General features: G+C 43.2%; 1 protein-coding gene across 1 annotated transcript in view; it reads right to left on the bottom strand.

Moving 5' to 3' along the window:
- Positions 1–4,265: 4,265 nt before the first annotated feature.
- LOC124803392 overlaps positions 4,266–25,078 on the bottom strand; it is a 319,564-nt gene continuing 298,751 nt past the window's right edge. The window contains exons 4-5 of the mRNA XM_047264575.1: positions 4,484–4,674; positions 4,266–4,369 (exon numbers count right to left, since the gene is read on the bottom strand). Of these exons, the coding sequence (XP_047120531.1) occupies positions 4,266–4,369; positions 4,484–4,674 (295 nt within the window). The remainder of the gene's footprint in view (positions 4,370–4,483; positions 4,675–25,078) is intronic.

Raw genomic sequence — 25,078 nt, 5'->3', positions numbered from 1 at the left:
GGTGCAAGACAAAGGTGTGGTGTTTCAGACTTATTGTTCAATTATACAGGGCGGTCCATTGATAGTGACCGGGCCAAATATCTCACGAAATAATGATCAAACGAAAAAACTACAAAGAACGAAATTCGTCTAGCTTGAAGGGGGAAACCAGATGGCGCTATGGTTGGCCCGCTAGATGGCGCTGCCATAGGACAAACGGATATCAACTGCGTTTTTTAAAAAATAGGAAACCCCATTTTTATTACATATTCGTGTAGTACATAAAGAAATATGGATGTTTTAGGTGGACCACTTTTTTCGCTTCGCGATGGATGGCGCTGTAATATTACAAACGTATAAGTACGTGGTATCACGTAACATCGGCCAGTGCGGACGGTATTTGCTTCGTGATACATTACCCGTGTTAAAATGGACCGTTTACCAATTGCGGAAAAGGTCGATATCGTGTTGATGTATGGCTATTGTGATCAAAATGCCCAACGGGCGTGAGCTATGCTGCTCGGTATCCTGGACGACATCATCCAAGTGTCCGGACCGTTCGCCGGATAGTTACGTTATTTAAGGAAACAGGAAGTGTTCAGCCACATGTGTAACGAATCGGGAATATCAAAAACGTCGGTGTTGAGAATGCTACATCAACATCGATTGTACCCGTACCGTATTTCTATGCACCAGGAATTGCATGGCGACGACTTTGAACGTCGTGTACAGTTCTGCCACTGGGCACAAGAGAAATTACGGGACGATGACAGACTTTTTGCACGCGTCCTATTTAGCGACGAAGCGTCATTCACCAACAGCGGTAACGTAAACCGGCATAATATGCGCTATTGGGCAATGCAAAATCCACGATGGCTACGACAAGTGGAACATCAGCGACCTTGGCGGGTTAATGGTTGGAGCGGTATTATGGGAGGAACGATAATTGGCCCTCATTTTATCGATGGCAATCTAAATGGTGCAATGTATGATGATTTCCTACGTAATGTTCTGCTGATGTTAGTACAAGATGTTTCACTGCATGACGGAATGGCGATGTACTTCCAACATGATAATTGGCCCTCATTTTATCGATGGCAATCTAAATGGTGCAATGTATGATGATTTCCTACGTAATGTTCTACTGATGTTAGTACAAGATGTTTCTCTGCATGACGGAATGGCGATGTACTTCCAACATGATGGATGTCCGGCACATAGCTCGCGTGCGGTTGAAGCGGTATTGGATAGCATATTTCATGACAGGTGGATTGGTCGTCGGAGCACCATACCATTGCCCGCACGTTCACTGGATCTGACGTCCAGGGTTTCTTTCTGTGGGGAAAGTTGAAAGATATTTTCTATCGTGATCCACAGACAACGCCTGACAACATGCGTCAGCGCATTGTCAATGCATGTGCGAACATTATGAAGGCGAACTACTCGCTGATGAGAGAAATGTCGTTACACGTATTGCCAAATGCATTGAGGTTGACGGACATCATTTTGAACATTTATTGCATTAATGTGGTATTTACAGGTAATCACACTGTAACAGCATGCGTTCTCAGAAATGATAAGTTCACAAAGGTACATGTATCACATTGGAACAACCGAAATAAAATGTTCAAACGTACCTACGTTCTGTATTTTAATTTGAAAACCTACCTGTTACCAACTGTTCGTCTAAAATTGTGAGCCATATGTTTGTGACTATTAGAGCGCCATTTATCACAAAGCGAAAAAAAGTGGTCCCACTAAAACATTCATATTTCTTTACGTACTACACGAATATGTAATAAAAAATTAGGGTTCCTATTTAAAATAAACGCAGTTGATATCCGTCTGACCTATGGCAGCGGTATCTAGCGGGCTAACCATAGCGGTATCTGGTTTCCCCCTTCAAGCTAGACACGTTTCGTTCTTTGTAGTTTTTTCGTTTGACGCTTATTTTGTGAGATATTTGGCCCGGTCACGATCAATGGACCATCCTGTACATCGAAGAAGCAATGACGGAATCGCTGATAACATTGTTATCATCAGTGAAAGTGAAGAAGTGCAGGATGCGATGAACTGAAAGAAAAGTCTAATGAGTACAGAATACTGAATGAGAGTAAACAAAAGATAGGCGAAAGTAATGAGAAGTAGCAGAAATGAGAATAGCGATAAGCGTAACATCAGAATTGATGATCACGAAGTAGACGAAGTTAAGGAATTCTGCTATCTCTAATGCAAAGTAACAGTTGGTGGACGAAGCAAGCGAGAGTAACAAATGCAAAGAGGGCATTACTGGCCAGGAGAAATCTCCTAGCATCAAATACTGGCCTTAATCTGACGCAGAAATTTCTGAGATTGTAGTGTTGGAGCACAGCATTGTGTGGAAGTGAATCTGTTGGATTTCGGCCCATGGGGGCATTTAAAGTGTTTGGTGTATACCCAATGCATTGACAATTGTTATATCTTACGGAGGCCTCTAAGGAACACTTGGACACGATCCGAAGGAGCCAAGTGTACTGAAAGAGTGAGCCATTCAGTGTGAAGAGAGGCTGAAGGGTGTAGCACGATGTGTGGTAACTACATGCTGCACTGCCTATGTAAACTACACTTATGCTCATAAATTAAGGATAATTGCAGAATGTGGTGCCACTCAACGTGGCACTACACAAAACTGGCGCTAACAGCATAGGCACATAGGGAACACACACGACACATCTGTAAGTCCACAGTATTGGTGATAAGTTGAGAACACCGTCCCGAAACACATGTGCTACAAAACGCCACTGTTTCCTGCGCATGTGCTCCGACATCAGTATGGGATATGATCATCATGCACACGTCCACAGGCCGCACAACGGGTTGGCATACTCTGGATAGGGTGGTCGACCAGCTGCTGGGGTATAGTCTCCCATTCATGCACCAGTGCCTGTCGGAGCTTCTGAAGTGTCCTATCGGTTTGAAGACCTGCAGCGATACGTCGACCGAGAGCATCCCAGACGTTCTCGATGGGGTTTAGGTCTGGAGAACAGGCAGGCCACTCCATTCGCCTGATATCTTCTGTTTCAAGGTACTCCTCCACGATGGCAGTTGGGTGGGGCCGTGTGTTATCCATCAGGAGGAAGGTGGGACCCACTGCACCCCTGAAAAGGCGGAAATACTGGTGCAAAATGACGTCCCAATACAGCTGACCTGTTGCATTTCCTGTGTCAAAGACATGCAGGGGTGTACGTGCACCAATCATAATCCCACCCCAGACCATCAAACCAAGACCTCCAAACAGGTCCCTTTCAAGGACATTAAGGGGATGGTATCTGGTTCCTGGTTCACGCCAGATGAAAACCCGGCGAGAATAAAAGTTCAGACTATATCTGGACTCGTCCGTGAACATAACCTGGGACCACTGTTCCAATGACTATGTACTGTGTTCTTGACACCAGGCTTTACGGACTCTCCTGTAACCAGGGGTCAGTGGAATACACCTTGCAGGTCTCCGGGCGAATAAACCATGTCAGTTCAGTCGTCTGTAGGCTGTGTGTCTGGAGACAGCTGTTCCACTGGCTGCGGAAAGGTCCCAAGCAAGGCTAGCTGCAGTACTCCATGGTTGTCTGCGGGCACCGATGGTGAGAAATCGGTCCTCTTGTGGTGTTGTACACTGTGGACGTCCCGTAGTGTAGCGCCTGGGCACGTTTCCTGTCTGCTGGAATCGTTGCCATAATCTTGAGATCACACTTTGTGGCACGCGGAGGCCCGTGCTACGACCTGCCTCCAGTCGCCCTAGTATTCCACCTCTCATAACGTCATCAATAAGTGTTCTTCGAGCCATTTTCAACACAGTCACCATTAGCACGTCTTAAGACGTCTGCACAAGTACTCGCTGCACTGTACTCTGACATGGACCAAGCGTATGTGCACTGCTGCCAGCGCCACCGTGTGAAGACCGCAGGTCAGATGCACCGCATGGTGATACCACGAATGATTTAAACCCGCAAACCGCCCACCAGAGCGTTGTTTCACCATGTATCAGCATTATCCTTAATTTATGAGCGTGAGTGTAGTTTTACGTAAGAGACAGATGAGAATGAGAGGACAGATGGGCCCATATCTGTACAGGTACTTGTTTTTCGGACATGTTATACGAACTTTTCTTGTACTTTTGAGCAATACTTGGAGGAATACGTGTCACTTTTTTTAACCCCTGTATGTGTAGTTTGGGAGGAACATTATGAGAAGAAGAGTAAAGAAGGAAAATTTCAGACGCCGTCGTGTACGAGAGGTGGAGAGCTTTCCTCCTAAGTCGAGTGACGCAGACAGGCGCTGGAGGGATTACGTACCTTCTTGTTGACGGAGCGGATGAGATCTGCGGCAGTGAAGGCGGGAACGGGAGGCGGCGGGGGCGGCGGCGCCGGCTGCTGCGGGGCGGCAGCGGCGGTGGACGCAGAGGCGGAGGCGGTGGAGGCGGGGCCAGCGGAGGCGGCGGCGGCGCCGGGCGCGGGGGCGGCGGCGTGTCCGCCGTGCGGCGAGGGCAGCTGCGACGTGGAGGCGACGTCGCCGACGGCCACCCACGTGGAGCAGGAGCGCGACGCCGGCTCGAGGCGCGCGTGCGTCGCGTCGCCCCACAGCGCCAGCTCCGACACGGCGCAGCGCGCGGCCGCCGTGCCCTGCGGCGACGGCAGCTGGCTGATGTCGCTCGTGCTGAAGCTGCCGGCAGAGCGGGTCAGGGCACCGGGTCAACAAAGCTTCCCCATCCAGAAACAAACAGCGTTGTTTTTCATATTAATATTCGTGTCTATTGTAATGGATAAAGGTGCCTTCTATCTTCGCCATGTTAAACTGCCGTTTCCAATCTACGAGGCGTGTTTTTTTTAAAGTAAGGTCTGTTTTGTTGTAGACAGTAGTAGTTCGCGCGCATACCGCAACGAGCGCGTGCGTCGTGTACCGGCTAGAGGGCCTGTATACAGAGAGAGTGGCCATAGGTGAAGTTGCCCGTGATTGGTTGATTAGCTTTGGCGCCATTTTTCTGCCAAACGTCTCTCGCGCTTCCTGTGTCAACACCGACTCAAAGGAAGGCCTCGGCGCTTATTGGTGACGTCGCGTCAGCTAGGCACGGCGAACGCCAAGTCTGTTGCAGGCAGAAACGCCTGGGCGTGCTTATCACTATAAATCTCTTATTTTTGGACAAAATGTTTGGTATTGTTTTGGATTCTGCAGTTTTATTTAGGTGAAAGACTTTCTTACTATCGTAAAGCTACAAATGAAGATCATAGTTCTGTATTACTGAATCCTGTCGAAACAAACGTAGATCAATATGAGAAGATGCGTTGCCTCATTGCAAGCTTCGGAAATTTTACATTCAAGTAACTATATTTACTTGATCCATTTTGTTATCGAAACTTACCTCAACCCCCTTACGATGAACTCGTTTCTTTTATTTGTTTTCATGTGACATCGTAACTGGAAATGTGAACTAATTTACATGTGTAAATGTCCAACTGTTGCCAGTCATTAGATTACAGTCGTTTTCAACGAAAGGAATTCTAAACAGGAAACAAAATAGCTTCATACATCGAAAATACTGCTGAGCTTAAACTTTTTTAAACATGCACATAAATATTCCCCTCTTGCAACTGAAAGGAGAAACTTTATAGGATAAAAAAATTTATTTGATAAAACAAGTATCTCTCTTTTGTCTCTTCTTCTGTCCCCCACGCCACCCCCGAACGTGTACAATCGCAAGATATTTCATTAACATTCAGTGCTCCTCACCCCATAGTCAACCAAGATACCTAAAGAAGAGCACCAACATGTTCACAGTTTCTTGTAAAAGCAAGCCACTACAAACGTAACTTCCTCAGATTTACAAATAAGGTAAAGAAGCACGAATTCTGTTGGTGCTGGACCATGAAGTTGTTTTTGTATGTCAATGCTTAAAACAGGTGGAAATTTAAGTTCAGGAGTACACTATTTGTTTAGAAGTGTAATGAATTGCACAATTAATTGATTGCAGAATCTCTCAGAACAATGTGTGTTGGTCAACTACCGCCAATAGTTTCACATTTTCCTGTGTCAGAGAAGGAGACACCACCATTATAGGTATGCCTGCAACAGACCTGGAGTTGGCCGTGCCTAGCTGACGTGACGTCACGAACAAGCGCCGAGGCCTTCCTTTGAGTCGCTATTGCCTATGTTCGCCGTGCTGTTGAATGGAATTGAAGTTCAGAGGACTTTTGGAAACGATTAAAAGGTATTTGAATTATTGAGAGACTTGTTATGCGTTGTGCATGCATGTTCGAGTTAGTTGTATATCGTTTTTAGTACGAAATTAGCGTTTGCGTGCATACTGGTAGCATCACAAGCTTTTCTGAAGCCAATATCTGACAGTCCTTGCTGGAAACGGAAAGTTCCTGTAATTGTTGTGCCACGCTCATTCGACTTTATAGCGTCAAACTTAATTTCGTTCCGAATCAGAACACTACGCATTATTTCGGTTTCAGTATTATTGCCTGACTGTTGACGCAGGCAAGCTGTAAGCACGTTTTCCGCAGTTGTGGTTGCTGAAACATTATTCGTAGTAAATAACTGTAGGTATTCTTGAAGACAGTTTTTAATAGGCCTACTTAGTGTGGGGTAGAAGGGATACGGTTGTTTTCGTTATATTTGGTCGTTATTACAGTAGCCTACGTTTAACATTACCTGATTTTTGTAATCTTTTTCGTTTGTTATCTACGAGAGGTATTCAGTATATATATATATATATATATATGAAAGAAAGGCGTAAGCAGTTGTTTACTTGTGAGGTGCAAAAAGTTTGAAGACCCGACAAGAAGTACTAATACGTCTCACAAGTAAACAACTGCTTACGACTTTCATTCATCTGCCTAATACAGGTACGTTAAATCTTTAGCGTTATACACTTCCGATACAAAACAAATGCTATACACAATATATTTTTTATTTACGTTATTTTCATTGCAATATGTCTAGTAAACGAACTTTAAAGGAGATAAATGCAAGTAACGAATAATTTTTACAGCCCCTGTATCAGATTTTCCTGTGCTGTACGTAGCAGGCTACTATGAGTATATTATAGCTGTAAAGAAAGGCATTTAACGAATGATTTCGCCATATTGTCTTGTGCTTTTGATTCGGTGAGTGCGTACTCCACTACTCCACTACTGGCCATTCAAAATTCCCGCCCGCAGTTTGGCAGGAAAATGGCCGCCGTATCGTCCGGTTGGCCACCCTCTCCCTATACAGCCTCTCTAGTACAGACCAAGCCCCTACCACGCCGTAGCGGGAAGCGAGGCAACTGTCCCCCAATTGAAGCAGCTGATCGCCGCCATTTGCAGGGATGAATCCTAGTACCAGGGTTGTCATTTCACGTATATGAGACGCAACAAGAGCAAATTGAAGCACAAATTAAACACATGTTTGTTTAAAAAAAGTACTGAGTATTCGAGTCTATTTTAAAAGTATACTTACATGATTGAAGTTTCCTAATTTCCGAAATACGTCTGCATAGAGACGCGAAATTTAAGAATGTAAGGCTCTTTCCTGACAAGGTGGAGCGAGTTTACATCGAGTTATTTGCATTAGATAATTACATGAAACTTTTAAAGTAGCAGACTGTGCGATTATTGTTTAATTCTCGTAATTTACCTGTCAGGTCCTGTTTGCTTTTTGCCGACTACTGTGTACATTTTGCGCGCTTACTTTTGTTTAGCACAGTATCGTCTACACTCGAACTTTGGTGTGATTAATTGAAATAATCCATATCACTTTAAATACCGTAGGAATTTCATTCGCACATTAGTTTGTAACACTGATAGCACCTCTGAAAGTGGTTGAGTTTGCAACATTTAATCAAATATTTGACCATTTACGAAGTATAATCACCACCTGACAACACATGTTAAGTATCTAAACGCAATTACTCGCCCTACCTCTGATTCATACTGAAATATATATTTGATTGCCTTGGTAACCTGGAAAAGGAACGTTCAAAATTATACACACTGACAGTATTTCCACACTATTTAACCTAGGCCTATATTGCACGACTTCCAGGACACTATACCTTTTTCAAATGAGTTGGAAATCCAAATACTGTTGGTATAGCATCGTCCTTCAGTTGAAGTCTATTTACATAATTTTCCATGTAACAATTCTCTTCAAAATGAAGAGCGCGCAGCAAATGATTTGCTGTCGGTTGGAAGTTCTCTCTCGGAGTAGCGACTATCCATTCCGATTGTAAGGGGAAACCTAAACAAAAACAAACGCTCATAATGTATTTTTTCTCCATGAAAATACTATATACAAGTAACGGAAAGTAACAAACAACTAGAAATGACGGACCTGTGAAATGTAACATTGTTTCTGTCTTCGTCTTTGCTTCCATTATACTGTTACAATTAAAAGCAGCACACGAACGAAACCTGTTTACGCACTGTTTCCCTTCAAATGGCGGATTCTATCACGTTCAATGTGGGGACACGACCCTAGCGCCAATGCGCGGTCTAGTTTTTATTTAGTGAGTCCATGGTACCGACTAGAGAGCCTGTATAGGGAGAGAGTGGCCAACCGGACGATGCGGCGGCCATTTTTCTGCCAAACTGCGGGCGAGACTTTTGAATGGGTAATAGTGGAGTAGTGGAGTACACACTCACCGAATCAAAAGCACAAGACAATGTGGCGAAATTATTCGTTAAACGCCTTTCGTTACAGCTATAATATACTCATAGTAGCCTACTATGTACAGCACAGGAAAATTTGATACAGTGGCTGTAAAAATTATTCGTTACTTGCATTTATCTCCTTTAAAGTTTGTTTACTAGTCATATTGCAATGAAAGTAACGTAAATAAAAAAATATAGTGTATAGAATTTGTTTTGTATCGGAAGTGCATAATGCTAAAGATCTAACGTACCTGTATTACGTCAGATGAATGAAAGTCGTAAGCAGTTGTTTACTTGTGACATGCAAAAAGTTGTTGTTGATGTTGTTGTGGTCTTGAATCCTGAGACTGGTTTGAAGCAGCTCTCCATGCTACTCTATCTTGTGCAACCTTCTTCATCTCCCAGTACCTACTGCAGCCTACATCCTTCTGAATCTGCATAGTGTATTTATCTCTTGGTCTCCCTCTGCGGTTTTTACCCTCCACACTGCCCTCCAATACTAAACTGGTGATCCCTTGATGCCTCAGAACATGTCCTACCAACCGATCCCTTCTTCTAGTCAAGTTGTGCCACACACTCCTCTTCTCCCCAATTCTATTCAATACCTTCTCATTAGTTATGTGATCTACCCATCGAATCTTCAGCATTCTACTGTAGCACCACATTTCAAAAGCTTCTATTCTCTTCTTGTCTAAACTATTTATCGTCCATGTTTCACTTCCATACATGGCTACACTCAATACAAATACTTTCGGAAACGACTTCCTGACACTTAAATCAATACTCGGTGTTAACAAACTTCTCTTCTTGAGAAACGCTTTCCTTGCCATTGCCTGTCTACATTTTATATCCTTTCTACTTCGACCATCATCAGTTATTTTGCTCCCCAAATAGCAAAACTCCTTTACTACTTTAAGTGTCTCATTTCCCAATCTAATTCCCTCAGCATCACCTGACTTAATTAGACTACATTGCATTATCTTCGTTTTGCTTTTGTTGGTGTTCATCTTATACCCTCCTTTCAAGACACTGTCCATTCCGTTCAACTGCTCTTCCAAGTCCTTTGCTGTCTCTGACAGAATTACAATGTCATCGGCGAACCTCAAAGTTCTTATTTCTTCGCCATGGATGCAAAAACTGTGAGACGTATTAGCACTTCTTGTCACGTCTTCAAACTTTTTGCATGTCACAAGTAAACAACTACTTATGACTTTCTAATACCTCTCGTAGATAACAAACGAAAAAGATTACAAAAATCAGGTAATGTTAAATGTAGGCTAGTGTAATAACGACCAAATATAACAAGAAAACTACCGTATCCCTCCCTTCTACCCCACAGTAAGTAGGCCTACTAAAAACTGTCTTCATGAGTACCTACAATTATTTACTACGAATAATGTTTCAGCAACCACGACAAAATGAAGACAGAAATCTGGGAAACTTCCTGCCCTAACAGCATTAATGAAATAGTTATAAAAATACAATCAGGTTACCTGGAATTACTAACAGTGGCCTAGAAATCAAATTACACTCGTGGAAATCTTCAATACAGTACTGTATATAAAAATAGCACCTTATGACACTGAAGGACGTAATTATGACTACTGCAACTTAGCAAAATTCTTACACATTAGATACACAATCCTATTTTACTTAAATGTTTATAAGAATAATGTGTTATAATAATATTCACACAGCCAATTCACAGGTCTGTTTTCAAATTTAGCTATGTATATTGCAAGTTGTTTTACATGTAGTAAAAAGGGAAAACGACTTCCTTCGCATAGATAAGAGTACTTGGTTGGTTTACTCAAGGCTCCTGTTTGATTTATGTCAGCCCTGTTGACTGCGACTGCCCACTGCTTTCGTTTTTCTTCGTTGCGTGGTAATTCTAACATGCGAAATCCACCTTCGCCTCTATTGGAACAACCAAATGCAGCACGACCTGGCATCGTTTACGAACGTCTGCAGAACGAATTACAGATGTCAAAGACAATACTATACAATTACTAACGTGTTTACTTTAAACATGTAGTCCTACCGACTTCATCACAAAACGCTTCATTACTTCAACTCGTATTTAAGATCGCAAACGCTAATTATGTACTAAAAACGATATACAACTAAATCGAACATGCATGCACAACGCATAACAAGTCTCTTAATAATTCAAATACCTTTTAATCGTTTCCAAAAGTCCTCTGAACTTCAACTCAAAAGCACGGCGAACATAGCGGGCGCGAGAGACGTTTGGCGCCATTTTTCTGCCAAAGCTAATCAACCAATCACGGGCAACTTCACCTATGGCCACTCTCACTGTATACAGGCTCTCTAGCACCGACATAGAATGTGTTTATGCTACGATATATTTCCGAGGTCAGTATTTTACAATGAAGAGCCAGAAAAACTGGTACACCTGCCTAATATCGTCTTTTCTCATATCACGCCCGAATCGAAGCAACAGAGCATGGAATGGAGACACACACACTCGCCTGTAAAGGTGAAGGCCAAACAGACTCTGTCCCAGCGCAAATTCATGGCGTCGGTGTTTTGGGATACGCATGGTGTTTTTTTGGTCGACTTCATGCAACGAGGAACCACTATCAATGCAGAATCATACTGCCAAACCGTGAGAAAGCTACGCAGAGCGATTCAAAACAAAAGACGCGGCATGCTTACAAAGGGAACTGTCCTTCTCCATGACAATGCAAGACCTCACACTGCAGGTCAGACCCATGATTTATTGGGCAGTTTTGGCTGGGAAGTTTTAGACCATCCACCCTACAGTCCTGACCTTGCGCCGAGCGATTACCATCTGTTCCTCCACCTCAAACAACACCTCAGTGGCAACCGGTAACAATGATGACGACGACGTGAAAACGGCAGTGAACTCTTGGTTATCAGAGCAGGCGGCAAGTTTTTATGGAGGGGGTATTTCAGAACTGGTTGAGAGGTATATACGTATTTGAACAAACTTGGCAACTATGTCAAAAAATAGAGTAAAGTATGTACTTTCTTAAAATAAATTTAGTTTTTTGAAATAACTTTTCGTTGTGTACTTATATTCAAACGGACCTTACTTAAAAATCACGCCTCGTACAATTTTTTGGGTAGTATTAAGTACAGAATAGAGAAATTTTTTACGCGCATTTACATTATTTGCTAACAAGCTGACATTTCTTAAGAATAATACACACATCAAAAAAAAAAAAAGGATGCCAGACCGAAACTAGTCATAAAATGAAAGAAGTGAAATTTGCAACTTTTGCTAGTATTTCGTTGTACTGAACTTTAAATTGCGCTTTTACTGTATTATATCATTCGGTGTGAATGTACACTATGATCAAAGGGATCTGTAGGATCTATACTGTGGGGCGGTGGGTGGAAATTTCTTATTGTTGCTGTTCTCAACACAGGCTCTCTAACTACTATGTTGGCAAACAGAAACTGATTAGCAAAAAGCTGATGCCTGTAATTAAAGTTCACTGTGTCTACTCTGATGAAGAAATGAAATTATTGATCATTGAAGTTCATTACGTTGAGGATTTAGGATGATGTCTGGGATTCATAGAAAATGCAGTTTACTATAACAATTTTCACTGTATTCTGAAAACGACAAAGCATAAAGTTCCAGACAAAAGTTTACCCAAGCAATGCTACTATCAGCTCTTGCACTATCAGAGCTGTTCAGTCTATTGCGTGGATCCTATTATCCCTAGATAACGAAACTGTTCAATAATAGTTATCGATTTAAATGTTCAAAGTGAATACTTGCCCAAATTCGATGTTAATACTCATCAAACGCCACGCTAGTAATGATAGAAGGTCTGTCCTCCGGCGACACATGAAAATACGACGTACGAAACCTGAGAATAAATCACTGAAGTCATTTCGCAATTAACACTTTACCCCAATGCGAAATCATTGTTACGTGCATACCGAGTTACATAATACAGCATCCAAGGCTGTTCCTTGCAACTGCACAGACGCAGTGCGGCTTCCGACATGGAGTGCGTGCTGATAGGAATATACACTCCTGGAAATTGAAATAAGAACACCGTGAATTCATTTTCCCAGGAAGGGGAAACTTTATTGACACATTCCTGGGGTCAGATACATCACATGATCACACTGACAGAACCATATGCACATAGACACAGGCAACAGAGCATGCACAATGTCGGCACTAGTACAGTGTATATCCACCTTTCGCAGCAATGCAGGCTGCTATTCTCCCATGGAGACGATCGTAGAGATGCTGGATGTAGTCCTGTGGAACGGCTTGCCATGCCATTTCCACCTGGCGCCTCAGTTGGACCAGCGTTCGTGCTGGACGTGCAGACCGCGTGAGACGACGCTTCATCCAGTCCCAAACATGCTCAATGGGGGACAGATCCGGAGATCTTGCTGGCCAGGGTAGTTGACTTACACCTTCTAGAGCACGTTGGGTGGCACGGGATACATGCGGACGTGCATTGTCCTGTTGGAACAGCAAGTTCCCTTGCCGGTCTAGGAATGGTAGAACGATGGGTTCGATGACGGTTTGGATGTACCGTGCACTATTCAGTGTCCCCTCGACGATCACCAGTGGTGTACAGCCAGTGTAGGAGATCGCTCCCCACACCATGATGCCGGGTGTTGGCCCTGTGTGCCTCGGTCGTATGCAGTCCTGATTGTGGCGCTCACCTGCACGGCGCCAAACACGCATACGACCATCATTGGCACCAAGGTAGAAGCGACTCTCATCGCTGAAGACGACACGTCTCCATTCGTCCCTCCATTCGCGCCTGTCGCGACACCACTGGAGGCGGGCTGCACCATGTTAGGGCGTGAGCGGAAGACGGCCTAACGGTGTGCGGGACCGTAGTCCAGCTTCATGGAGACGGTTGCGAATGGTCCTCGCCGATACCCCAGGAGCAACAGTGTCCCTAATTTGCTGGGAAGTGGCGGTGCGGTCCCCTACGGCACTGCGTAGGATCCTACGGTCTTGGCGTGCATCCGTGCGTCGCTGCGGTCCGGTCCCAGGTCGACGGGCACGTGCACCTTCCGCCGACCACTGGCGACAACATCGATGTACTGTGGAGACCTCACGCCCCACGTGTTGAGCAATTCGGCGGTACGTCCACCCGGCCTCCCGCATGCCCACTATACGCCCTCGCTCAAAGTCCGTCAACTGCACATACGGTTCACGTCCACGCTGTCGCGGCATGCTACCAGTGTTAAAGACTGCGATGGAGCTCCGTATGCCACGGCAAACTGGCTGACACTGACGGCGGCGGTGCACAAATGCTGCGCAGCTAGCGCCATTCGGCGGCCAACACCGCGGTTCCTGGTGTGTCCGCTGTGCCGTGCGTGTGATCATTGCTTGTACAGCCCTCTCGCAGTGTCCGGAGCAAGTATGGTGGGTCTGACACACCGGTGTCAATGTGTTCTTTTTTCCATTTCCAGGAGTGAAGAAGAGAACTCGGGGCCTGCCTCTAGCTCGCAGCGCACTTATTTATATAGCCACGGTGCGGACCGCCGAAAGCGCAGCCGACAGAATTTGCCTTCCTGACTAGCTGCTGAGTCTAGTAGAGTCCCACTTCAAGTTACTAAATAATTAATTGCTTCATTCGATAAAGGCCAATGAAGCTCTCAATTTAATTGTGCAGTCAGCACACAGGTAAGTATCTGTAATAAAATTCTGATGTGGCTAGGTTCAATACTTTTGGGGAGAGAATTATTTTAGTTGCACTGCACGCAATAGATGAGCTTTGAACTTGCCTTTGGAGAGACGCTAGAGCTGTAGTTTTGTATCTACCTTTTAGAAACTTCTCAAATCTTTGTTATTACAGCGAACCTCCATTCTACCTAAATCTAAACATCCTAACTTTATCTAATCACTTACTTAATCTATCTTACTTTCGAACTTTTAGGATACAAAAAACAGAAAATCATGAATTTCAACCAAAATATTACTTTGTGAGATCCAGCATGCTGTTTCCATTAAATTACAATGAAAAATGAATCCGAATAAAAATTTTGAAGTTTCCAGCTCCTTCCTGTTGCACCAATGATTTTTACGTAAAATGTTCAAATTTCGAAAACTGTTAAAGTTACTAAACTGAAACTTAACACATTATCATTTTAGCATCATTCCTGACGTGCTATTAACTTTTCAGATTATTTACTTTACTTTTAAGGTATTGTGCAACATTCGTGACGTCATAGCTAGTTACAGCGGACTAGGCTGGCACACAATGGAAAGCATATGAATTCTATATGGCGTGAGTAGGCTGCTTCCCTACAGTACACCCCACTGTAATGCGGAATTGACCACTGATGTCAGGAAAGGCGTAACCCCAGTGTAAAAGGAGGCAGTGAGTATTACGTTGTCAATGGAGAATCGGTAAGAGCAGAATGGTTCGGTCAGGAGAGCTCAGTGCCTTAGAACGTGGAGAAGTCATTGGATGTTTTCTAGAAAATCCATCAGTGACATTTCAACCCTCACAAATAAACCAAGATTAGGCGGACATGCATGATGCGCTGGTGGACAGGGATACTCCAGCAGTGCGGAGGGCAATTTTAAAAAAATTACTTGAAATCAGTGGAAGGAATAACTCGAGAATTCCAATCAACTACCACCAGTCCGGCTAGTGCAATTACCGCGAGTATGGAATTAAAAAGAAGGATACGATGGTCGAGCAGCTCCTCATAAGCCACACATCTCTGTAGTCAATGGTAAGCGACGCTTGAGGTGGTGCGAAGGGTGACGCCACTGTACAATGGATCATTGGAATCCAGTGGTTTGGAGTGATGAATCACGCTGTACAATGAGGAATTCCGATGGAAGCGTTTGGGTTTTGTGAGTACCTGGAGAACATTACCTCTCTTAATGTGTTGTGCCAACAAAGAGGTTTATCGGGTTTGGGATGTGGTCCCCTTATTGTGTTTAAGGAAACGCTAGAGCGGAAGAATGTAAGCACATTTTATAGCATCATGTACTGCGTATAGTAGACGAACTATTCTGACAAGGGAACCTCCCCATCGCACCCCCCTCAGATTTAGTTATAAGTTGGCACAGTGGATAGGCCTTGAAAAACTGAACACAGATCAATCGAGAAAACAGGAAGAAGTTGTGTGGAACTATGAAAAAAATAAGCAAAATATACAAACCGAGTAGTCCATGGCCAAGATAGGCAACATCAGGGATAATGTGAGCTCAGGAGCGCCGTGGTCCCGTGGTTAGCGTGAGCAGTTGTGGAATGGTTCAAGTCTTCCGTCAAGTGAAAAGTCTACTTTCTTTATTTCCGCAAAGTTATGATCTGTCCGTTCGTTCATTGACGTCTCTGTGCACTGAAATAAGTTTAGTGTCTGTGTTTTGCGACGCACCGCAAAAGCGTGCGATTAGTAGACGAAAGGACGTGCCACTCCAATGGGGAACCGCAAACATTTGATCGCAAGGTCATAGGTCAACCGATTTCTTCACAGGAAAACACGTCTGATATATTCTGTACGACACTGGTGACGGCATGTGCGTCACATGACAGGAATATGTTGTCGACCCACCTAACTTGTACACTTGGCGAATGGGTAAAAAGATTCTTCTACCTTGCCCGATTTAGGTTTTCTTGTGGATGTGATTATCACTCCCAGAAAAGTGATGAAAACATAAGAGTTTGTCACATAAACTGCAACAAATGATGCAACAGTTTCACAGTCGCACAGTTTTCCCTGTGATCTGTCAAAACATATGTTTTTAACGTTTTCAAATTTTTCCGTGTGTAGACCGTCAAATCCTGCATACGTCCAAGCAAATCTGAACATGTCCTGGAATTTTGGAGAGTGAAGTTGATTATATATGAGTGCCTGAACTTTGATAATTGACACAGGCTCACGTAAACAATACTGCTCTGTGTACCTGTGCAGCTTCGCAAAATCATAGAATGTTTTCACAATGTATTTCACTTGCCGAAAACCAAACACATCTAACGGTTGCACAAGAGGTGTACAACCTGGAGTAATGGTAATCACGTCTACTCCCACACTAAAACTGTACAATGCCTGATCCTTCTGTCCTGTATAGCTGTCAAGGAATAAGGCAAAACTTTGTCCGCGTAAGGAGCAATCACACGTTCATTAAAGTCTTTCACTAGTCTTTTCTCCATTTTTCCTGACGCACTGCAATTCACAATGACATTCGGCGGACAGATAATAATTGTCTGAAAATAAAAAATGAAAGTTTTTCCTCGAGAGAAGACTCGAACTAAGGTCCTCTCGTTCCGCAGCCGCTCACGCTAACCACGGGACTTTTTTTTTTTTTGAATCATTTTGTTCGTTTTCGTTCGTTGTATCTGATCGGGGCGGACGTCGTAAGACACCCTTTTAAGTTCGTTGTTGTTCTATTAACTCAGTTTTTTTATTACAGAAGGCGGCTAACCCTCTGACAGAGCACGCTGAGATACCGTGCTGGCGGAGGTTCAAATGGTTCAAATGGCTCTGAGCATTATGGGACTTAACTGCTGTGGTCATCAGTCCCCTAGAACTTAGAACTACTTAAACCTAACTAACCTAAGGACATCACACACAGCCATGCCCGAGGCAGGATTCGAACCTGCGACCGTAGCGGTGACGCGGTTCCGGACTGTAGCGCCTTTAACCGCACGGCCACTCCGGCCGGTCGTGCTGGCGGACTACGGCGCTCCGGATCTCATGTGTCACTGAAATAGCCTATCTTGCACATGGACTACTCAGTTTGTCTATTTTGCTTATTTTTTTCATAGTTCTGAACAACTTCTTCCTGTTTTCCCGATTTATCTGTGTTCAGTCTTTGAAGGCCTATCCACTGTGCCAACTTGTAACTAAATCTGAGGGGGGTGCGATGGGGAGGTTCCCTCGTGAGACGTTGATAGTGTCAGTGTGACAATGTACCGTGTTATAAGTAGTATCTGTGAGGCAATGGTCTGTGGACAATAACATCCCTGAAACGGTTTGGTCTGTCCAGAGTCCGTACTTAAGCCAAATGGAATACCTCTGGGATGAGTTAGAAAGTCGACTTCGGCCCAGACCTCAGCGTCCAGCACCAATACCTTCTCTGGTTTCGGCTCTTGAGGACAAAACGGCTGCCATTCCTCCGTAAGCATTTAGATGCCTCACTGAAAGTGTCCCCAGCAGAATTCAACCCATCATAAAGACGAAGGCGGACACATCCCACATTAATGTCCGGAGACTTTCGATCAGATAGTGTACAAAATAATCGCCTTCTATAAATATTTAGTTATGTAATCAGAAACATGTGGTCCATAGTAGGATGTAGCCTTTGGCGAGGTTATGCCATCATGTGCTTTGTAAAAAAATGCTATTTTAATCTATAAATAACTAACTAACTGTAAGGAAAGTTAAAAAGTTGTTAACAAGAAAATATTAAAAACTACTAAGAAAAGAAAAAAAGAAAGTTTGTACTGCCTTTAATCATGCCTCTGAGCGCATACTATCAACAGAAGTCGTGCAATGAAGTCGACATACAGGAGCAACATGCGTCAGAAGTACTGGGAAAGTGATTGACAGTCAAAATCGAGCGAATCGAGTAAACGTACGAGTAGGGATGCGTAAAGAATGAATGAATAAATAAATGGGTCTAATGACTGAGACATGGAATGTGAAGAGCGAGCTTTGGGTCGTATCTTCTGGTAGGGTGGGGCAGGCAATTGGTACAAACACCGGTGGGGAGCGGGAAGTTATCCCGAGACAACGGCTGCTAACCAAAGCGAAAATATTTGCAATAAATATGTTATGATACCAAAAACTTGGTTTTATATCCATATTTCGCATGTCTATTTTGAAGCACAATTGCTTTCTTAGTATCTCCGCACTGTTTCCCAACACTTTTTACTATTTATGATAGAAATAACGCCACATATATGGTACTATCTACAAGGTGTTTCAAGAGACACATCTGCACAGCTATTCCTCTAGGTCACAGGAACGGTCACTTAGCTCTTTTTCCTTCATTGTTATTTCAGCTCTCCTCAAGAGCACAGCCTGGTGGCGGACAAAACTGTTTTTCAGTTGCATGTTTAACAAATATATAATAAAAAAATACGACAAATCATTTAGCTTTAAAAACCATACATAGATGACAATTTGACTAATTTTGAGTGTAGATAAATGATTCACATGAGAGTTTAAATACATAGGGTTGAGGATATTGATGCTCTTACGATATAATGGTGTTGCTGGTGATTTATGAAGAAACTCACAAATCCGATGGAGACGAAAAGAGGTTTGCAGGAATGGGGACCATGAAGAACTGCAGGAGGTATATGTTATTGAGTAGAAGGGAGGCAGAATGATGGAGAAATGGTTGGCTGCGACGATGTAGTATAAGGCTAGGGTGCAGCTTTGTAGGCTGATAGGAAGGTTATATGTCGCGAGGAATTTCATGACGTAAGAGTTTACCGAATTTCCGGCAATTTCATTTTCTTCCATTCTTTTATTCTGAGTCATCAGTCTCCTAACAGGTTCTTTTTATGCGGCCAGCCAAGAATTCCTCTCCTGTGCCAACGTATTCATTTCTGAGTAGCATTTGCTCCCTACGTCCTCGTTTATCTGCGGGATGTATTCCAATCTCTGTATTCCACTACAGTTTTTATGCTCTACAGTTTCCTCTAGTACCATGGAGGTTTTTTCATGATATCTTGTCATCCTGTACCTTCCTCTTCTCACTGTTTTCAATACGTTCCTTTCTTCGCCGATTCTTATCTTTTCAGTCCACCTGATTTTCAACATTCTTCTGTAACACTAATTTCAGACGCTTCGATTCTCTTCTCCACCGGTTTTCACGCAGTCCATGTTTCACTACCACACAATGCTGTGCTCCAGACGTTCATTTCCCAGAAATTTCCCCCGCAAATTAAGGCCTATGTTTGATGCCAGTCGGCTTTTCTTGGTCAAGAATGCTCTCTTTGCCTATGTTGGTCTGCTTTTTATATCCCCCATGGTTCATCCGTCGTGGTTTATTTTGCTTCCAACGAAGCAGAATTCCATGACTTCGTCCCCATCGTGACCAGCGGCTTTGACGTTAAGTTTCTGGCTATTCCCCTTTTCTGCTACTTGTCATTAGTCTCAGTTCATATTCTGTACTCGTTGGACCGCTCATCCCACTCAACATACCCCTTCATTCTTCTTCATGTTCACCGAGGACAGCAATCCCATCCGCGAATCTTGTGATTGATATCTTTTCCTCTTGAATTTTATCCCACCTTTCTTTATTTTCCGTCGTTGTTTCTTCGATGTACAGATCGAACATTAGGGACGAAATACTGAATCCCTGTCTTACACTTTTTCCAAAGCAAGCAATTCGTTTTTGATCTTCCAATCTAACTCTTCCCTCTTGATTTTAGTACATATTGTATGTCACGTGTCTTTCCCTGCAGCTTCTCAGAATTTCAAACATCTTGCAAAATTTCGCATTGTCGAACGCTTTTTCTAGGTCTACAAATCCTTTGAGCGTACTTTTTGTAGGTTTTGTTTCCATTATCAAGTGCAAGGCCAGAATAGCCTCTCTGGGGCCTTTGCATTTCCTGAAAGCAAACCGATTGTCTCTTAACAGATCCGCAATTTTCTTTTAAATTCTTCTGCGAATTATTCTTTCCAATAGTTTGTGTGGATAAGATGTTAAGCTGATTGCGCGATAGTTTCTTCACTTATCTGCCCTTGTTACCTTCGGAACTGCGTGGATGACATATTTCCGGAAGTTTGGTGCTACGTCACCAGTCTCATGGATTCTACACACCAGTTTGAATATTCGTTTGGTTGCCATTCTCCCGGCGATTTTAGAAATACCAACGGAATGTTATCTTTTATAAATTATAGAGCGCAGCAATCAGTCGTCCTTTTTTTTTTTTGCAGGTTTTATTTGGCAACATTGATAATGGCTAGGCACGAGCCGAAATGTGGAGTTGCCAGATAAAACCTACAAAAAAAGGACGATTGATTGCTGCGCCCTATAATTTATAAATCATATCACAGTTGCTGAGTGCACCCACTTTCCTAATGGAAGGTAACCTGAGAAATGTTATCTAGCCCTTCTGTTTTATTTTATTTTAAGTCTTCAAGAGCTCTTTTACATTCTGACTCTAATACTAGGTCCCATACGTCTCCCTTATAGGCTACAGTTTCTTCTTCTATGAAGCCAAGATTGTGCAAGATGCACTGTCTACTGATTAAGGATTTTGTATTGAGAGCAAATCAAATAAAGAGGAAAATATTGTTAATATTTGCAGCCATTCTTCCTAAGTTGCTACTGCAATATGTTTATCTTGTAGATAACAGATACATATGTTTATCATCATCGGGTCCTAGTAGCTGCGAAGAGATGGTGGCGCTCACCTATAGTGCGCGGGGTGCAGTACATTTGACAACCGTGAGCCCAGTATAACAGAGGTAGTGGGGGAGGACATACGGTGCCACATGTAATTTTACTTACGTTCGAAACAGGCTTATGTCTGTTGAAGTTATTTTCTTGGTCGTGATGCAGCCGCTGGACTGACATTTTTCATTTATTAGTGAGACTTCTGAAGAAGGCTATATTATTATAGCAGAAACCATGGTCAAGGTTTAAAATAAACACATTTTAGCGCAACTTTGGGCTGTTTTTCATTCGAGACAATTCCGTAACGGTTGCTGTTGTCGTTGCCATGATGAAAATAATGACTTTTTAAGAAAATGGCGGGAAGCAATGTTTCTTTGCTAGGGCCGTTAATATTGAGGCACAACTTTTTTGTTATAATACAAGTTCATACATACTGCATTAGGTTTACAAGCAGTAGAGCTGTAGCAAACAATAAACCACTTCCCATACATTTTAAATCACGGAAGTCCATAGGGAAGCACAGCTTTACACAAAGACCATGAGTCGTCTACTTACGCAGGTTTCAAAGACTTTCGCCATGGTTTCGGCTCCTGGGCCAAGCCTAGGGACATGCAACAGAGCACCGAAAACGCAGTAACACTGAAAATGCGTTTTGCAAAGAAAAAAAAGGGAACGTAGAACGTTTTCCATTTCCACTTTTCATGTATCGAACGATCATCAAAACATTTATTTGTCAATATGTATAATTAAATCGTTGTCCCGGAACCTATTGCCAGTTGGATGCTGCGTGTATAATAGGTTCCAGAGCCAACGAAAATTTGATTTTCAACATTTCGCATAATTACTCTGCGAATTTCAAAATATAAAGAGTTATCACAATCTACTCATTGAGAAGCATATCATGTGTTATAAGCTTAACACAAGAAGACAAGTATAGCAGTTAGAAACAGTGTGTGTTGAGACAGGGAAACTGGTGGCGCGCAAATACCCGGGCCATATTCGTCCAGTACTTGAGAATGAGAGTATTTAGCGTATGCCAGCAAACTTCACACGTGAATTCAAACCTCCACGAAACTTTTTCTCGCTGACCCCCCAGAAAAAATGATGAAAGGAAAAAAAAAGTTAATCTCTTTACTACATTTTCGTTAGTCATAATTCAGACTTCAACATTAGGCATGACGTTTTAATTTATTACTTCTTTACTACTAACTTTACTGGCAACACACATTGCAGGCAGTATCTACATATATCGCAAAATGTACCTGCAAAGTTATATTATTGTTCAGGCCATATGACATCATAAACATCGAAAAGTGTGAAAAACTAGCTTTTACTTAAAACGACACGCAATAAAAGTACAGTGTCAGGCATATGCCTTTAATTTATTTCTTCTTTGGCTCAAATGGCTCTGAGCACTATGTGACTTAACATCTGGGGTCATCAGTCCCCTAGAACTTAGAACTACTTAAACCTAACTAACCTAAGGACATCACACACAACCATGCCCGAACCTGCCTCGAGATGACTGGGTGTTTGTGTTGTCGTCATCATTTCATCATCATTCATGAAGAGTGACGAGACTGGGCTGAGAAAAGGTTGGGAATTTGTACGGGTGAGGATAACCGCGCAGTTGAGCTCCCCACAAACCAAACATCATCATCATCATCATCCATGCCCAAGGCAGGATTCGAACCTGCGACCGTAGCGGTTGCGCGGTTCCATACTGAAGCGCCTAGAACCGCTCGGCCACAACTATTTCTTCTTAACTGGTAACCCTATTCGCAATGTATTTTGCAGACAGTATCTACATTTATTACTGTGTGCATCTGAAAAATTATGTCATTGTTCGACGCGTACTGGGGTCGGACAAAAGTGTGGAAACACAGTGAGAAATGTGTATTCGAACATAATGCAGATACTGGCGTACTCTGCGTGCTACGCTGTCTTGATTGATCACCACGACACTTATGCCATGTCGTCAATGCGTTACAACTGTCAGTCAAGATCAGAACAGTGTTATGTGTAGTTGTCGATGCATTATGTCGCAGCTAAGTGAATTGGACCGGCATCGGCGTTGCCGCAGTGGAAACACCGGTTCCCGTCAGGTCACCGAAGTTGAGCGCTGTCGGGCGTGGCTGGCACTTAGATGGGTGACCGACCGGGCCGCCATGCGCTGTTGCCATTTTTCGGGGTGCACTCAGCCCTGTGATGCCAATTGAGGAGCTACTCGACCGAATAGTAGCTGCTCCGGTCAAAGAAAACCATCATAACGACCGGGAGAGCAGTGTGCTGACCACACGCCCCTCCTATCCACATTCTCATCTGAGAATGACACGGCGGTCGGGTGGTCCCGATGGGCCGCTTGTGACCTGGAGACGGAGTGTTTTTAAGTGAATTGGAACGTCGGCAAATTATCGATGCTGCTACGGTGTGTGCTTCCGCAATCAACGTAACCCAAGTACTTCGCGTTTTAAGATGCACTATGTCGATGATTTATGCCGCATACAGGGAAAGCAGAAAAGAGTCATCCGCTAAGTCACAGCCCGGACGAAGGAGTACATTGAGTGATCGTGGTAGACGGTCATTGGAGAGGACTGCAACGAAACATAACAGGAAGGCAGCTGCAGCAGTCATTGTTGTTGTGGTCTTCAGTCCTGAGACTGGTTTGATGCAGCTCTCCATGCTACCCTATCCTGTGCAAGCTTCTTCATCTCCCAGTACTTACTGCAACCCACATCTTTCTGAATCTGCTTAGTGTATTCATCTATCGGTCTCCCTCTACGATTTTTACCCTCCACGCTGCCCACCAATGCTAAATTTGTGATCCCTTGATGCCTCAGAACCGGTCCAATCTTTTTGTCAAGTTGTGCCACATACTCCTCTTCTCCCCAATTCTATTCAATACTTCATCATTAGTTACGTGATCTACCCATCTAATCTTCAGCATTCTTCTGTAGCACCACATTTCAAAAGCTTCTCTTCTTGTCCAAACTATTTACCGTCCATGTTCCACTTCCATACATGGCTACACTCCATACAAATACTTTCAGAAACGACTTCCTGACACTTAAATCTATACTCGATGTTAACAAATTTCTCTTCTTCAGAAACGCTTTCCTTGCCATTGCCAGTCTACACTTTATATCTTCTCTACTTCGACCATCATCAGTTATTTTGCTCCCCAAATAGTAAAACTCCTTTTCCACTTTAAGTGTCTCATTTCCTAATCTAATTCCCTCAGCGTCACCCGACTTAATTCGACTATATTCCATTATCCTCGTTTTGCTTTTGTTGATGTTCATCTTATATCCTCCTTTCAAGACACTGTCCATTCCGTTCAACTGCTCTTCCAAGTCCTTTGCTGTCTCTGACATTGTAATTCTGTCATCGGCGAACCTTAAAGTTTTTATTTCTTCTCCATGGATTTTAATACCTACTCCGAATTTTTCTTTTGTTTCCTTTACTGCTTGCGCAGTATACAGATTGAATAACATCGGGGAGAGGCTACAACCCTGTCTCACTCCCTTCCCAACCACTGCTTCCCTTTCATGCCCCTCGACTATTATAACTGCCATCTGGTTTCTGTACAAACTGAAAATAGCCTTTCGCTCCCTGTATTTTACACCTGCCACCTTTAGAATTTGGAAGAGAGTATTCCAGCCAACATTGTCGAAAGCTTTCTCTAAGTCTACAAATGCTAGAAACGTAGGTTTGCCCTTCCCTAATCATTCTTCTAAGATAAATCGTAAGGTCAGTATTGCCTCACGTGTTCCAATATTTCTACGGAATCCAAACTGATCTTCCCCGAGGTCCGCTTCTACCAGTTTTTCCATTCGTCTGTAAAGAATTCGCGTTAGCATTTTGCAGCTGTGACTTATTAAACTGATAGTTCGGTAATTTTCACATCTGTCAACACCTCCTTTCTTTGGGATTGGAATTATTATATTCCTCTTGAAGTCATAGCAGAACTGAATGTCGCGCTCGCAAACTGTCAATGCCAAATCAACACGAAGGTAGCTCCATAAGCTGGTAACTGCTGGGCCAGCTGGAATTCCAAAACAACTCATTAGTAATTCAA

The sequence above is a fragment of the Schistocerca piceifrons genome, chromosome 6 (assembly GCF_021461385.2).
Source record: "Schistocerca piceifrons isolate TAMUIC-IGC-003096 chromosome 6, iqSchPice1.1, whole genome shotgun sequence".
NCBI lineage: Eukaryota > Metazoa > Arthropoda > Insecta > Orthoptera > Acrididae > Schistocerca > Schistocerca piceifrons.
Note: the sequence above shows the minus strand (reverse complement) of the source record. Positions and strands in the feature narration are given on the sequence as shown.